The sequence below is a fragment of the Bombus bifarius genome, unplaced genomic scaffold (genome assembly GCF_011952205.1).
Source record: "Bombus bifarius isolate JDL3187 unplaced genomic scaffold, Bbif_JDL3187 scf7180000008225, whole genome shotgun sequence".
NCBI classification, from domain to species: domain Eukaryota; kingdom Metazoa; phylum Arthropoda; class Insecta; order Hymenoptera; family Apidae; genus Bombus; species Bombus bifarius.
The window spans coordinates 317,242-334,483 of NW_022884523.1; the positions used below are offsets into that span (position 1 = coordinate 317,242).

At 34.0% G+C, this 17,242-nt stretch overlaps 2 protein-coding genes across 6 annotated transcripts in view; one reads left to right on the forward strand and one right to left on the reverse strand.

Annotated features, from left to right (window-relative positions):
- Nucleotides 1-17,242, reverse strand: part of LOC117211258 (heparan sulfate 2-O-sulfotransferase pipe) — a 117,043-nt gene that overhangs the window by 81,729 nt on the left and 18,072 nt on the right. For 2 of the 4 annotated variants that reach the window (XM_033454947.1, XM_033454946.1), the window contains exon 1: nucleotides 10,082-10,850. The exons of the other annotated variants lie outside the window; for them this stretch is intronic. In XM_033454947.1, coding sequence (XP_033310838.1) covers nucleotides 10,082-10,134 — 53 coding nt within the window. In that variant the 5' untranslated portion in view covers nucleotides 10,135-10,850. Of the gene's footprint in view, nucleotides 1-10,081; nucleotides 10,851-17,242 lie in introns of those variants that run through there. 4 annotated transcript variants of the gene reach the window in all.
- LOC117211257 (leucine-rich repeat-containing protein 15-like) overlaps nucleotides 1-17,242 on the forward strand; it is a 29,532-nt gene that overhangs the window by 2,696 nt on the left and 9,594 nt on the right. The window contains exon 1 of one of the 2 annotated variants that reach the window (XM_033454945.1): nucleotides 12,642-12,756. The exons of the other annotated variant lie outside the window; for it this stretch is intronic. The gene's annotated coding sequence lies outside the window, so the exon portion shown is untranslated. Of the gene's footprint in view, nucleotides 1-12,641; nucleotides 12,757-17,242 lie in introns of those variants that run through there. 2 annotated transcript variants of the gene reach the window in all.

Consider the following 17,242-nt stretch of genomic DNA (forward strand, 5'->3'; position numbering starts at 1 on the left):
CAGAAGGCGAGTAATTGTTCAAGAACACAGAAGTCGAAACTGCAGGATAAAATTTGTGTCTGTGATTCATTAAAAAAGAAGAAGATTCTCATTAGATACGTGCGTATTAACTGTGAGTGTAGATTTGATCAAATTCTATTTCTATTCTCATTTGTACTTTGAAAATGCGAACCGACTTCCTGATTTGTTTTCTCCAATTTTTTCTTCCTATCCGAATTTTAAAAATATGAACAATGCTCTGATCTGGTTCTTTCAATAAATATTATTTTACTATACATATTCTTTTATTTAATTTATAAACGGTGATGAAATAGGATATTATTATCCTATTTTAATTCATTAAAGGTTTCCTCTTTACCCAAGATTTCTAGACGACCTGAGAATTATGAATTATTCATTCTCCCGAAATTTTCGTCGAAAATATTACGCTTACATCTTCAAAAATTTATACGCTCGCTACTTCCATTCCACACAAACATCTTAACATTTTGATTCATTTGTAGTAAAAGTACGCGAATAATGTGCAAAGTGTAAAAACCAATGACAAACTATAACAGCTGGAATCGATCATCTAATCTAATCTAATATAATCATCTTCTAATTATTATATTATATTATATATTTTTTTAAATATATAATATATATAATTATATATATTTAATATATAATATATATTTATATTATACATTTATTATATGTATATTATATAAATGTATTTGTATATCATATATTTAATCTATTTATTAAAAATCTTAGTAATCGCATGTGATAGTTAAGCACACAGTCCTTCGATATATCTATTTTTAGGTATCATTATGTAAACGAATCATAGTAGTCCCTCTATTAGTTTAGAAAAATCATTTTCAGCCGTGATTTATGAATGAATAATTAAATAATCAAAAAAAAAAACTTCTAAAATAACTAAACGTAGAATTTGATATCTACTGACACCAATTCGATTATTACACGTTAGTTATTCAAATTACTGGATTTAGAAATTCGCATATTCTTTGAGAAATTAATTTGCCCCTTTTTCACCCCTACAAGACAAGCATATGAAATAAGACTCAAACACGCGTTTGTTTATTTTTAATGAGGAGTTTGTATGTCAAATTTCACGCCTCTAACTTTGACGACTCGTGGGACATGGGTATCGTTTTAAATGAAATCAGCTTTCTTATCCCCTTAGAATTCGTATTTCCAAAAATCCTTTATCCCTCGTCTATGTTATAAAAGAGGTATACTATGGAAATTCCACATTTCTAGGTAGTATGGTTAGTCGATGAATAAATCAGTTATCTTTACCTTTTACATAATATACAGATTAATTTTCAAAAATCAATATTATCGTGTTATAATATTCGAAGAAACGAATGCAGACAGACAGGACAGATTATTAGAATAATATTGGACATCACACACTATACAAATAATACGTAATAACTGATAATATTCTAATATCTACTGTATCAGTCTAATGTCTAATATTTAACGATTAATACATAATACCAAAACATTGTCGATAGAATATTATTACAGCCATTTTGACGCATAACATTATAGTTATTATAAATTAACGTCCTGAAAAAAAGAAAACAAATGTCACTATCTCCGAACGTTAGTATACGTCTTTTCATACCGTAGGTATCTAATTACGAGTGCAATAGCCGGCTAAAATAATCGATCCTGACATGCAAAGAGTACGAGCGATTCTCTTTTCTATCGTTCCAAGGAAACATCCCGGAACGTTAATGATTTAACGTAGAGCCACTTAGCCAACGAGTTATCGTGACAGCTTGGAAAATCGTATCCGGTGAAAAACACGCGAACAGCCAATGTCGTTGGAACGAATCGGTCGCGATCGAAAGTGCAGACTGTAGACACAGTGGCGTCACGTTCGCCGAGTCAGTGAGAGTTCATGGTAATAATGGCCCCTCCGTAACATTGCTTGCCTTTGGAAACCATTACTCCGCGCGATACCTATACACCACACATGACTTTCGTTTCTTGTAAATAGCCAGGTTATAAGAAACATGCGATCGAAGAAGATACGGAAACGTAGAGAAGCTATCGGATACACGTATTCCGTTAGTTTTATTACGGCTCCATTTTTCTTCATTCGTAATCTCAGTCTTATTTTTATTCTGGTCTTGCAACGTGTTTTGCAGATATACAGCTACGTGTTGTTCGGTTTGGGTAAATTTAGGGCAATTTCCTCCTATAGCAGCTTTCGTTCGGAACGTGTCTCTTTCTTCCCTCTTGTCAATTTTCGGGCAATTTAGTTTGGGATCTATTCTTGTACACGTGTAGAGACAATTTTCTTTTGGAAGAGATTTCTTTGAGAGCTTAGATCCGTTCTTCTTTCCTGTCAATTTCGAGGCAATTCTTTTCTATACATGCTAAGATCAGGAATCTAAAACAATTGCGTTTTAGAATGGTTATCGGCGAGAACAATTCCGCTCCTCTTGTCAATTTTCCGACACTCGTTTTATTTGTTGTTTTATCGTGCCTGTCGAAAATTGGCGACGCGTCATTATACACTCACGTGCAATTCGATAAAGTGAAACTAAAATCAGAAGGAAAGCTATCGTATCTCGCACTTTTAATAAACTGAGTACCATTTTTATCGTGGATGTAATTCGATGTTGTAAGCGTTAAATAATTAATTTATCAGAATATCGTCACTATAATACGATCATTTTATCAGTACAACGTATTATATTTATTATGGAGTAGAATTTCGATTATTAAAAACAGCTTTCTGTTATTGAAAACAATGCGAATGTTTCTAGGAAATGCTATCTGTTGGCAGATTGAAATGTAAATGCTAGGACAAATTTCAAAATGTTGCGACCAATTTTGAAGGTTCTAATTTACTCATATGACAATAGAAATAAGACAACAGAAAATTTGTAATTGCCACACTTTTCCTACACAAGCTATCGACATCCATTGATCAAACTTCTGCATCTTTCTAGTTAAAATGTCCTATTTACTATCCTTTTTTTACTTCAAACATGTAATACGTAGAATGTAGATGCGACTGAAGTTTCTTAGATCTTTTATCTTCTAAATTAAATAACATTATACAGACCGTTGCGAAGAAAATGAGAAAAGAAAATGATAAAACATCAGTTTTCTACGACGTCCAAATGACACGTAAGACGCACCTAGCTACGTAGAATATCCTGAATTTCCTACATAAAATGTTCTAGAGATCGTCAAAAATGATAGTTATCCAAGAAATATGTACTTATATCAGCAGAACATGTTTCAAAACAGAAAGGTTGCAATTAACCTAATTTCTCGCAAGAATGTACAATGTGTTCTAATACTTGTTCCAAAAGTCACTGCACTGATCTACTTTACTTTACCTTACTTATACTTTACCTTGAATCAATGGAAGATTCAATGTATATAAAAAGAAATAAAGACGAACCGGTAGACGTTCAATGTGATAAATCGCAACGGTGATCGAGGCTTAATAGTAGTGTTTTGAAAGCAATTAACTCAATCCGTCTAATTGAAAGCGGCTAGAAGTGGACGTTCGAAAGAAAATTACGGGAAACGTTAGTCCTTTCGTGAGATTCAGTCAGACAGACTGAACGTTTTAAACGAGACCGACAATCCCAACGACAAGCAAAATGACTTTAGCGAAATTCCACTCCTGTCTCGAGTATTCCAGGCAAGTTTTTATAAATTCTTCGTAAACTATTCTTTGATAGACGTTCAATCGGTATACAGAAACATTTCAATACACTGTTAATTATTGAGATAACTTTTACACAGAGTTCGTGGAATTTTCATTTTTTCATTGTCCATATAGAGTTGTGAAGTTACATTATAAGACTCGATCGAATATGTATTTTAATACAATTGAAATTATTATAAAATTTATTGAATTGTACGTCCGAATTATAAATACAATAAATTTTATAGACATGACATAATTTTACAGATTATAACGATAATTTATTTTCATCGTTCATTTTGGAGAATTTTATTTTGTGATAGTACCGTTAGATAGATGCGCTGAACTTTGTCCCTAAATTTTTCACTATCGTTGTTTGCAATACAGTTTTGCGAATCTAAAAAAGAACTGTAATTCTTAAGAAAATTACGAAGCAATGTAATTAGTTTTAATCCTGTAAAGATGATTATTTGGCTTTCAGTTTCGAAGAATGATCAAGGCCTGTTATTTTGCTGGAAGTGACTTGCATGAATTACCGTGAAGATCGGTAAAAAAAGGACGTTAAAAGTAGAATGTCGAGGCCCCTGATGTAATACTTTTCTATAAGGAAAACTATAGGAGCTGTCTTGCATTTTATTTATGAGGCTGTTTATGAATTTGAAACGTGGTATCTTTTTCGTGTTCATCGGATTTTGCAATTTATTTCCGAGGTCTCATCTCTCTATCAAATAAATTACAATATCATACGAAATCAAATATTTACCATACGATATGTAAAAATATTTTTTAACTTCACTTTACGATCAGAATTTTACAATTATAGATAAAATCGCACAAGTCAATTTAATAATCATTAAAAATTCATTTTCATTTACTTTCAATCCATATTCTACATTTACGTACGTAATTTACTTGCTAAATACTACGCAACATAACAAATTTATTTAATGAGCAAAGAACAACAGACCAAACTTTTAAAGCCTCATCAACTAACTCAAATTTCAACTAAAATAATTATTCTCGCAAAATCTTTCTCAACTAACCAACGCTAAAAACTCTTCTAATTAATCTTCGCAGCTTTTACTTTCATATTTTCGTAACATAGAAATTTGTAGTTAACGCGTTAACTCTAAACAATGCGTTAATCTCTGTTGCAAGCAACGTTAAAAGATTCTTCCGATTGTAATACATACGGTGTCTAATCAGCGCAATTTGTACTTTCGTATCTTCATATTCCAACTCCAACTTTAAACTTTTTATTGTATCGTTACGTTCCTATTAACACTAAAAATACTAAAATGACTGGTTCTACAATTTTATAAATGTGTTAATCCTCGTTTAGGAATCATGAACCCAGATGGATTAATAATACCAAAAATGTACTACATAACATGGGATTGCTTCTGTAAGAAAGTAATAAATCAATAAATATAAAAATATTCTATTATTACGTATTTTTTAAAGACCAGTCATTTTGACTGGTTTTGATAAAAATAGCTTCGTGTTAACTATCAGCGATTCTAGTGTTAAAAACGAATTATACCGTATCTATACAAGCGAGAAGTAAAAATCCAATACAATTAAAGTTATTGTAATTTTTCATTCGACGAATAAAAATGTCCAATTAAAGGGACAGCGCAGTTGAAGAGCTAAAGTTAATATTTTCTTTCACTCGATTCTTATCTCAACAGAGCAAAGCGATTCAAATATTCTTCGTTACGATTCATAAAAGTTAAACGCCGACGAGAAGAATCGTCGTGAAGTAAGTTGTCATCGTGTGGCTCGTGTCCGTAGTCGCGCGTACACGAAAAGAAAAAAGGAAAAAGAAAAAGGAAATAATGGCAAATCTACAAAAGACGAAAATGCACAAACGAATCGGCCGTTCACGATTCTCCTACAATTCGCATTATTCCAACGTCCAATCAACGTGATGGATCGATTTGTTCGGTACAGTTGCAGCAGACCTTGTTGGATAACCTTTAATCCATTACACCGTCGTGCTCGTCGAAGTGATGTATCTAAACGTCATTTAGGAATGCTTCGATCAGTCTCTCCCCGTTCAATGAAACTTTGTGAACGCGGTTCGAGTAATTATTCTGCGCGAATCCGTTGAGTAATGGATGAAGGTTTAAGCCATAGACGCTCGTGGGAACAATGTTCGTTTCGAATGCTTCCGGTTGCATCGTCGACCAATTATTCCCATTAATTTTGGAAACTCGGAAGAGTCGAATGCATAAATTCTTCTGCTTCCTCTTTTTTCTTCTTTTGTCCTTTGTTGTCTTTCATTATTTGCGCAGTAGAACACCGTTTATGCGAACATTTCGCGAGACAAATTGGTTCGTATAACCAGGTCGTTAGTATAATAGGGGTCCACGTATTTTTGTCCAACACCTATGAGTTCTCGTTCAGTTAATTGGAGTTCGCGTATATACGTACAGTATGTTAAACGTACGCATTTGTTTCTGTAAATATGAGAAATGCGAAGAGATATTTTGAACGAAAGTTGACTTCGTAGGGAAAAACTTAATAAGATATTTCGATTTTGCTTAAAGAGATCTCAATGCCAATGTAACTTTCTTAAATGGAACTGTAACATTTTTTTATATACCATTCGACGCATTTTCTAATTCTGTACGAAAGAAAGTATGAAGGTACTTTGGTGGAACAATGATTAATCTAAAAGATACTTTAACTTTAATGTTGTAAAATTTATCGTACGAAAGACAAGGGAAATGTGAACATGAAGATTGCACTTTTATGGCACAAGCTATATTTCTTTCGTTTGGTTGAAATTGGAGGATAACATTGGTGACAAGAGATGAATGATTCAAGGAGGACTACACGTTTTCACGACTGTATCTTTTTCGCGAGTGCAATGATACATGTGTATTTTGCAGTGGCGCTATTTCTTTAAACGGAGCATATATTCCTTTCTGCACAGAGCAAAATCGTTTCTTCGTTCCACGTAAAATGGTATTATGGTAATATGATTGAAGATCCAGTGGTTTAGAAGAAATTCCAAGTTTAATTTTCTACAAATTATCATATTAAGGACAAGAAAAGACGTAAAATAGTATAACATTTGGAGCAAAATAATTTTTGTATCGATTTCCTTTCGAATCTATGGATTTGTATCAATTTTGATGTTTCGCGTTGTTCTCGCACTTCGTACCGGGTTTCATATTGAAGAAAAATCCAAATCGAATCTGCTGTTTAAAAAAATCCAAATTAAATTTGTTATTAAAAAAATCCAAACCTAACGGAAGACGAGCGTCGATCCCCTGACAATAATCGACTTCTTGCTACTACTGAAACGAACACGTACGCAATCACAGACACACGAAATGAAGAATCTCGTCAGACTTTAACGTACGATGGCAAAAATCGGAGAATCGAATGAAACTCAATCAACCTTTCGATAACAACCAATATACTACTTGAACGTGTTTCTCTCCCTCTCTCTCTCTCCCTCTCTATTTCTCTCTGTATCAAATCTTTGAGCCAGAGATCACGACGGAGGTCTATTCGAGAGTTGTTAATAATTCATAAGCTAGTTGAAAAAAATAGAGAAAACCTTGATCTTCGACTATAAATCTAGCTCGGCCGGCCGATGTGATAGCAAAAGGCACAGGTATCTATTAACAGAAGTTTCGTATTCGTTTGTTGAACCCGCCGGGTATTCCGGGGTTAAGTATTTTAACGCGTCGAATGCCGGCTGATAAATCGATTCGAGACACGAGATCTCGACTCTCGCGCCTTGTGCCCGGACCAACGACGATTCATCAACCGCTTTCTCGCTTCGCCCCTGATAGAGTTCAATCGAAACGCGTACTAACGCACCGGGATATCACTATGATGAATATTCAATGGTTTACTGCATGATTACATCACCTAATAACGATTTGTCATAATTGTAAGGCTATTACCATTCGGAGTGTTTTATTGCCACGACAATTAGGGATGGAAATTACCTTTGAAATGCAAAAGTAAAGTAGCTTATCGCTTTTAGACGAGGAACGATAACGTTCGATTATTGTTTGTCATAGTCATCGAGCTTCTAGGTTTTTTCGCAGACTGTTACAGTGACAATTGAAGGATCAAAGTAGTAAACGATGTAATTGGCCATGCAAAGTATCTTCTAATTGAATCGTTCGAGGTTTGTATCATTTTTGATAATTGTGCCTTCTAACAAGTTTTAATAGCATCGAATGAGAATTACGTTAATGCGAATATTATCAGGTAATGGAATTATCATGAAACGCGAATTCTACGAAAATATTTCGATAGGAGGAAAGCTATCTTGTTTCTGGGTGCAAAAATGGAAACAAATTTTTATGGAATGAGAGAGTTGCGGTACGATCGATGCCGACTGTGTTCTTTTTAGAATCGACGAAATTTCATTAGATCATCGACCAAGAATAGAAATACTTTTCTGAAAGTGAATATTGATTATTTTAATTAATAAGTATAGCTATCTTTCACGTGTAAAAATGAAGAATTATATTATAGAATTGTTGGAAGTTTACTGGTTTAATATTTGAGAATAAAAGCTATTCCTTGCGGATTGACAATCGATTATTTCGATTAACCGAAGTGAAAGTTACTTCTTGGATACAAAGATAAAGAAATCTCTTGGGAAATATAAGAATTGTTCTACTAAACTTTGTACAACAATTACGGTACTAAAAATTGTTGTTGAAAAAAGGATACTTTGAGAAATAAGGAATCAAAAACTTATTTCACAGTTATCAGCGACTTGGCAATTTAGGATGGAAACCACAGTTTGAGTATAAAAATAATGAAATCCTCTATGAAATTAATAAATTATTATATTACTTGGTTATCATTTATCACGATTATCGATTTATCAGAATTATTTTGGTAAATTCTGGAATTTTATTTTTCCTCTAAATAAATATTTAAAACGTTTCCTCTAATCTTTAGATTTAGACTGATTGCTTTTCTCGTAAATAATGAGAAAGAACATTTACTAAATAAACTTATTATCACATAAAGAACCACAGCCAGTCTACTGGTAAATGTTCAGTGACATAGTAGTCGCCTGGAGCGACAAACAGTTAAACAGAATTACTTGGGAGCAATCATAGTTACCGTTTCAACAATAAAACACGGAAAATTGTACGACTGAGACTATATATCGGTAAACCGAGGAAGCTTATGTTCTTTGAACAAATTTAACCGTCCGACAGTGATTTATATAAAAATAGAATTATTTGAATTTTAACTCAAACAAGTTGTAAAAATTCGATATCGTCTTATATATATAATTTATTTATTTTATTTTTATAATACGCATTTTAATATTATACATGCGCCGAATAATCGGTAGAAATAAATCGAAAGTAAAATAAATAAACAATTTTTACAATGTCAATGTCTCTGCAGGGTTTTTAGTGAAACGTAAAGGGTTAACTCAACAGTGCAACAGTACAACAAAGAAAAGAAAAGATTCCTTAAAAAATTAGGAATATGCATGCTGGTAAAAATGAAATTGAAAGTTCGTACGATGATACATAGACGACCTAGTGGGTAATTTTTGCAACAGATCGATATACGAGATGATATCGTATTTTAGTCAATCTACTTTCGGCACAAAAAACAAATTATCGCTGCAACGACGTTCCTCGAAATGTCATGCTCCAGTTGCTCTTTTGTCTCAATGAATAAGAGGACTTTTAATATTTTAAGAATTGTAGCATAAAGTTGAAATAATATGCGCGTTAACGTTGTTATGTACGTAGATTATGTTTAGGTTATGCTAAAACACATACGCGATAGAGTCAAATGGCAGGTAACATATACTACGACAAAATCAAAGAAATTGATGCACAGACTACCTAGTGTGTTCTGATAAAATATAGAAAATCCGAAAATACGAAAGAACGAGGTTATCACTGCGACACCTGTACCACAAACCATCACTTCGTATTGAGAATTATTTTCAATAACATCGTATTAAGAAGAAACGTTATTCATTACAAATGTACTGTCACAATTGAACTATAGAAATTTACACATTTGTAAAAAATTTACACATTTGTAAAAAACACCTATCGTACGTCAAAATATCGAAAATATGCAACGCAAAGTATCTCTTACAGTATATACAGTACATAGTAAGTCTTTTTAAAATCTAATGAAACAAATCTCTATTTAGGTTAGGTACTTCCTCGATCCGTTAAAACATGAATTTCCATAAACGTCCACTTAATTCAACGACAATGTACTACGTGATATAATCTCTTATTGAAACAAATACTTAGATAAAGTACATTACAGGTATCGTAGATAAAGATCTGTTATATTTTGTCGAAGAAATACCAGAACGAAATACAACAAGGGGGTTAGAATGAACCGAATGAAACTAACCTCTTTGGGACAGGCACCCGCCTGTGCTTCCACGCGTTGTCGTTCAGCATCATGTACGCCCGTTTCTTCTCTCCACCCTGTCGAAGTTCAATCGAGGGTACAATGCGGGGCCCTTCGACGTCGATCGGATCCTCAGATCCGAGACGGTCGAACGCGACTCATCAAGAAGCAACGAACGTCGATCGAGCTCATGTACGTTCCTCCCTTCGACCGGTTAGCCGGATCCACGCCGCGTTATCGTTCCAATCGATCACTGAAACTTCCAACGCCACCCTACGAGCCGATTCGATCGATCGTTCGCACACGCGTTCCTCGTCCTCGTTAACCGTTCATAATCGATCAACTAGACCATTCAGACATGTACTTCACTTCAAATATACCTGTACGGATTGTCGTCTTTCTAATCGTAAGTCAATTTCTTAATAAAGCGTATATATAATTTTTACGTTGTGTTATAATGTCAAGGATTATACTATACGTTAGATTACGATCGTATGCTAAATTCTCGATTTCTATCGTATAGATTCGACACGTGGATGAGATCGAGAATCGTTGTATCAATTATCGCGAAGAGTTTCTGTGATGAATTTGAAATTGGGACACGAGACAGCTGACTCGGTGACGGAAAAGCGAGAAGACTTTCGAGCGGTACGCACGGTAAGCTGGCTGGTCAGCACGCGACTGACGAGCACTAGGAATATTCCGCGCGAGAACACCGCTCGTCAACGAGGAGACGACACGCGATACGCTCTGCTCCGCGCCCGCTCCGTTACTCAGCCTGCTCGTAATGCGATTCTACTCCACATTCGCTGTGCCGCCGCCGCCGCCGCCGCCGTGGCCCTCTCCACCGACCTCTTTCGCCGCGAGAAAGGCGCCACTTTCCTGGAAGATAGCCGGTGCAAAAAGGTGCTCGACCCCGAACTTGCCTTCGACCACGGAAAGATCCGGCAGCTAGACGCTATTCCCGATGATTTTTTCATTTTCTATTACAATAGATGTAGAAAGCATTCGTACGTATCCTTATTTTCTAACGAGAGGATTTCTTCTTTTTCTGTTTCATAGTACGTTTCATTTTAGTAACATCGAATTTTTGTAGTCGTACGAAGGCATTAGTAACTGGTATGAAATTTAACGAACTTGGACTTAGTTAGTTAGTTATACAAATGCTATAGGAAATAAATACAGTGGTGTACGAATAATTTTTCTAGCCACTGTATTTTATTTTATTAGGTAAATACCTAATTATGCAATGTAATATAACGTTATATTATGTTCATTTAAATATTAATATTAGTACTTCGTTTATATCATCACTATTGAATTTTTCAATTTTATTATCACATTATTCGTATCATTTACTGGTATTGTCACAAGTTTATAAACATTTTTATGCTATTCTATATGTCCTATACTGTTTGATGCACCATTTATACAAAGTTCAATTAAGACAACTGGTTTCTTTGTTTTCTAAGAACAAAAAAGGCAAAAGCTTCCCGATCGATCTAATAATTCGACCGTAATGGGTGCGTGTAGCTTGCAATGGTTTATCTGAATTTGTTAAAATGCTTATTGAATGGAAATTTAATGGTTTACTTCGAAATGGCCCGTGGAAATTTTGGGGAGTTTTGTTGTTGTTCGAAAGAGGATGATATTTAGAGCTGGACGATAATAACGCGTCCGGAGGGTATTGTTTCAGAACGCTCCAAAGTTAGGTGGAATTTGACGTTCTGTTGAAACACACTTGGTAATTACAAGTAGCGTTCGAAATGAGATGGATGCTGATTAGGTGAGTTTCGCGTTTGCCAGGTTTCTAAGTACCTGAACTTTAATTGAACTTTAATTTTGATAATGGTCTGATAAGAACAAAATTTTCTAATCAGAGTGTTTAGAATTCCTAGACAGACGTGCATCTGTTCCTGTATTTGTTGTTTTATGTTAAAGTTTCTCATTTATATTGCATTATTTATATCGCTAGTCAATTTGAAAATTCTACGAAAGTTTAATTTACAAATTTTAATTTCAATTTCAATTAAGAAAAGAACAATTAATTTCCTAAAATACGTCGATAAGTTTAGAAAATTCTGTTATAAGGTATTCGAGTCATGTTCATAAAACGTAAAGTAGGGAGAAGTTTGTATTAAAGGAATTATAAATAAATCGTCAAATAATAATCCAATTGAAACTTTCGAGAACTTTAAAAGAATTTTCGTTATAGCATAACTATACGTCATTAAGAAAACATTTGACACTTAAATATTAGTCTTTGAAAGTATAAAATCATATCGTCTAGCGATTAAAAAATGTATGACATCTTGCGCACTTGTCTTTCTCTAGAAGCAAACATCTTTTCATCCTTCTGGAAATATCCTTAATCAGTGTTGAATGTGTCTTCTCGGAGAAAGTACACAAAATGTATATATCTATTATCATAAATCTAATATTGTTTGGAAAAAGGTATCTCGAGGTAACTAACCACGAAGTGCTGATAATACGATCGATTTCAGATAAGCTATGCTTTAAAAGTGTCGTAACCATCGAAGAGTTGGTCATTCTATTGTGTTATTAGTTGTACAATCCTTTCGCACGTTAATCATTATACCAAAGAAAAAGATCTCGACTGCATAAACCAAACTTCAAAAGAAGAGAAAAGTGCTGCGTTTCGTCCTTACCGAGTCGTAAGACACTTATACTTTAATTATCCAATTTTTCCTTTATCGAAAAGTACTGATGAAAGAGCGAAATATAATTTTAAGCAATGTGATGCAACGTTATACAATTTCGTAATTAAAGATTTTCATAGAAGCAAGAAAAAAAGAGTTACGTAAAGAATAAGTCCTGCTGTATGATACAATTTTTACGATATCGAAACTTCGTGTTTATTTATTAGATGTTCTTATTATTAGAAAGTAAAGTATCGTATATAACAACGAAAGCAAAGTTTGACTTTAAATAATTTCATAACCAGAAAACCTTGTAGAGACAAGTACAGAATTTTAATGATAATTATGTTTAATTCATAAATGTTCGTTATTCACATCATTAAAATTTAATTAAGAATTACAACAGGATATCTTATGTAGAAAGAGGGTAAAAATCTCCAACTTATCCCGTAGGAAGTAATTGAATAAAGTCAACGATAATTAATCTACAAACAGCCAATTAGTAGACAGATAGCTTAAAGAACGTTTATTAGCAAATTAAAAATGGAAAGATCTAATCGCCTGTACATTGACGACACGATGGAAAATCGTGTTGACCCTTGTCAAGATGTTACATAGATATTGACGTGTCTCGTCGTGACCAAGTATGTAATCTTCTCCGATGCTGATAGTTTCATACAAATTTATAATAAAATATAATAATCAGAGAAAAATTTTGAAGCTGGGAAATTTTCTCTATTAGCCATTCTTTTTCGAACTAATTAATAAGTATTTTAACGCGACTATACAATATGATTAAGGACTATATGGTGCATATTAAAAATGTAACACAAATGAACTTGGGAATCTGCGAAGAGAAATATTCCGAACATAAATCTTATTTAATAAATCTAGATATCGAATATAAAAGATTTGCTAAATTTTACCATAAACATAAAATGATTGTGAATATTATTTTACTAAAAGTAATTTATTTGGTTACTTACATAATTGTCATTATTTTTAACAACTTTTTCATTATGTTTGTGAAATTCAGATAACCCTATTGATTAAATGTATTTAATTTTTGTTTACAAAGTGGAAATATAATTGACTTTTCTTCAAACGTCTGGAATTTCTCTCCATCTCAATTGTTTTGTGATGCACGAAGTAAATAAAAATCGGAGAAAGCTACAGCCGGACTATATGACGGATACGTTACAATGATTCAATTCAGCTCGTGGAGCTTATTTTCTCTCTGCACTAAGGCGTGCAGTTTGCCGTTGCAGTGATAAAGCATAATCTCCTTGCGATTAGATAAAATTGAATTCCTTCCTTCAACCACTTTCTTTAATTTCTTTAATCTTTAGAAGTATTTTAGAGGATTAACACATTAATTGGCGTAATATTACGTATGCCAGAAGCAACCTAGTCAATTATTAATGACAGAAGAGAAAATAGACATGGAGAAAGCAAGAATCCTTTATATTTATTCGAATTAATAGTAGCGAGTGATGCAAAGCAAGATATTCCATAGAAAACTCTAAAAATTCTTATTTTTGCCTTAACCCAGATATGCTCGTTATTCTTCTACAAGGATGATAGCGATATAATTTTATTATATCTCGTAATTTTTGCAGCACTGTCCACATAACGCGATATTCTTTGAAATGATTGGACATTAATAAACGTTTAATTAGTACGTTCCATTTTGCACCCAAGTAAAAGAAAACATGAAGAAATTATTTTAAAATATGACACAACGTTAAAAATTCAGGCATATCTGGATTAATTACAAAAAGCTTGTAACATCCTATTTTATTGTAAAATTTCTGTAAAATTATCGAACGTGAACGTGTTAATTTTCGCTACTTCGAATTGTAGATTATAATATAAAGTCCTTCAGAATTGTAGCAATCGATTAATTGCAAAAATATTTGCCCAATTTTTCAATGTTCTCCTATTTCTTTTTCTCTTTTTCTGTCTTTCTGTTCTTCACGATTTTTTTTATACAAAACATTACCATCATTCGCAGAAGCTCGCACGAGCAGCGTACTATAGAACGAGCAGCAACAAGTAATAATTTTCGCGCATCCATATCTGTCACGAACAAACGTGATTAAAATTAATTCCACCAGCGATGATTCCACGCTACGTTAAAATTTTTAATAAGACGTTCGTCGAACCAAGAACCAAATTGATTCACCGTGTATTTCGGCGTTCCTACAAATTTCCACAGCCAGTTTTTAATCGAAAATAATGAACACTTTTTAGTTACCCAACTCACGCGAATGGCGTTTCTCGTCAGCTGTGTCGACCTCACATTCTCGGTCACGATTATTGATCTGGTCTGATTAAAAAATACCTAATAAACGACCTGTGAAATTATCGGTCGTATAAATTATGCAAACGCCATCGAATCGAATTGGTAAACCAGTATATCGAACAATATTGATGTAAGTGTAATAAACGATGACTAATGAAAGTATTTGAACATTTATCGTGGAAAACTGCTACGGACATAAATGCACGACTTCACGAAAATATTCAAACACTTGGCGTAGAAAATTTTTATGTCCATATTTTATGCGTTATACAAAACATTTTGAAATCTCATTAGCACTGCGATGAGACACAATTGTCATGGTTACATCGATACAATTTGAAACAAATCTGAAAATGTATAGAGAAATTGCAAGATATTTATTGCATATTGTATATCGAATAAAAAAATTAGTATACACTAGAATATATACAGGGTGGTTGGTAGCTGGTGGTACAAGCGGAAAGGGGGTGATCCTACGCGAAAAAAGAAGTCGAAAATATAGAATAAAAATTTTTTTTTTAATCTTTTTTTTAATTTTTTTAAAAATCTACAGTGAGATCCGTTATAACGAGACGCGATGAAGTGCACGCGTACCGAGCGAAAATTCAAAGTCGATTTTCTCGAAAACAAAGCCTCAAACGAAAAATTCTTATTCTATATTTTCGACTTCTTTTTTCGCCTAGAATCACCCCTTTTCCGCTTGTACCACCAGTTACCAACCACCCTGTATATAATAAATGTTCAATATGGTCCTACTGAATATTGAAGTTTATTAATATAATGGGTAATTGATTGTTTAAGTACTTTTGTAACTCTGCGAAACGTATACTTGCTCCAAACATATTGTAATTTCTACGTATATTTCAATATTTGTTTCAAACTTTACCAATATAGTCATAACAGTGTCGATAAAGTTTCAAAATGTTTCCTATAATACACACAATATATTTATAAAAGTTACCTACGAAAGTTCTAATATTTACATGATCCTGTATACGTGTGTTATCAACTCGTAAAACTACGAAAGATACAACTACCGTGATAACGTTAGAACTTACAATTTACTGCGAACATGTTTGCAACAAATATTTAATGCAACTTGAATAATTCCATATCCTCGTCCCTTTAACGATGTAATAAAATAACGAAAAACGAAGAACTAATGATCCTCAAAATATATTATCTCCTAATGAAAGGCGTTTCTAGTAAATTTTCAAGTATTTCTACGAGCATACCATACATCTGGAATCCGACTTCATTTTTCGATATGAACGTGATGCCGATTTAGATGCTTCCAAAGAGGAACTTTTCATTCCACGATCGTACACATTTGTAGATAACAGATCCGATTAGCAAATTAAAATTCTCTTATCGTTCTGACACGCTGACCGACACGAGAAAAGTGTATCCACCAAACTACCAACTACATTCAACAACGTCGAACGACCATCAGCATAAAACCCGGGGAAACCTGTGTAATTCTCGCGTAAATCTGTTTCTCCGACTGTTTCGAAACGTTTGCGATTCATTCATTCCGCTCTGCGATTATAAAGCGATTCTCACGAGCGTGCCGCGCAAGAAAAACGAGAAACGATCGTTGGCGGAAGATAATTCACAGACCCTTTCGGTATTCGAAGCCCTTCGGCTATGTTTCGATGCGCCGCATCCGATCTCGAGCGCGGCGTACGCGCAAACTTAATTAACTCGACGCCGTCCAAACGTATCGGACATAAGCTTTTTTCTCCCTTTTACGTACAACGTATACACGCGGTATATATACAACCACCGTGAGAGAGCAACGAGGTTTACTCGAAACTTTTCGCCTACCCTTGTAACAGCGTAATAACCGCGATCCGCTGCAATCCAGTGGTTCTCACCTCCGCGACGTGGCATTTTTTCCACTTGCGGAAGTACGTCGACCCCGAGGATAGGACTCTACCGTCCCTCCTGGCTGGTCACGAACATTTCAAATTGGTCGTAGAAATACCGCCTGCCGACCAAGAATTTATTTCTAGACAGACGAGTACCTTCGAGGATGCTTGTCGAACCGAGTCAAATCACTGGATGTACGTACTTGTAGGTTTCGCTATTTTCACTATGGGTTGCTATGTCTTATTTGGTTTTAGTTTTAGGTGAGTTTATTAGGTTTAGTTTTGGTCGTGGAACTTTTTAATTGGCTGAATATACGGCGATCTT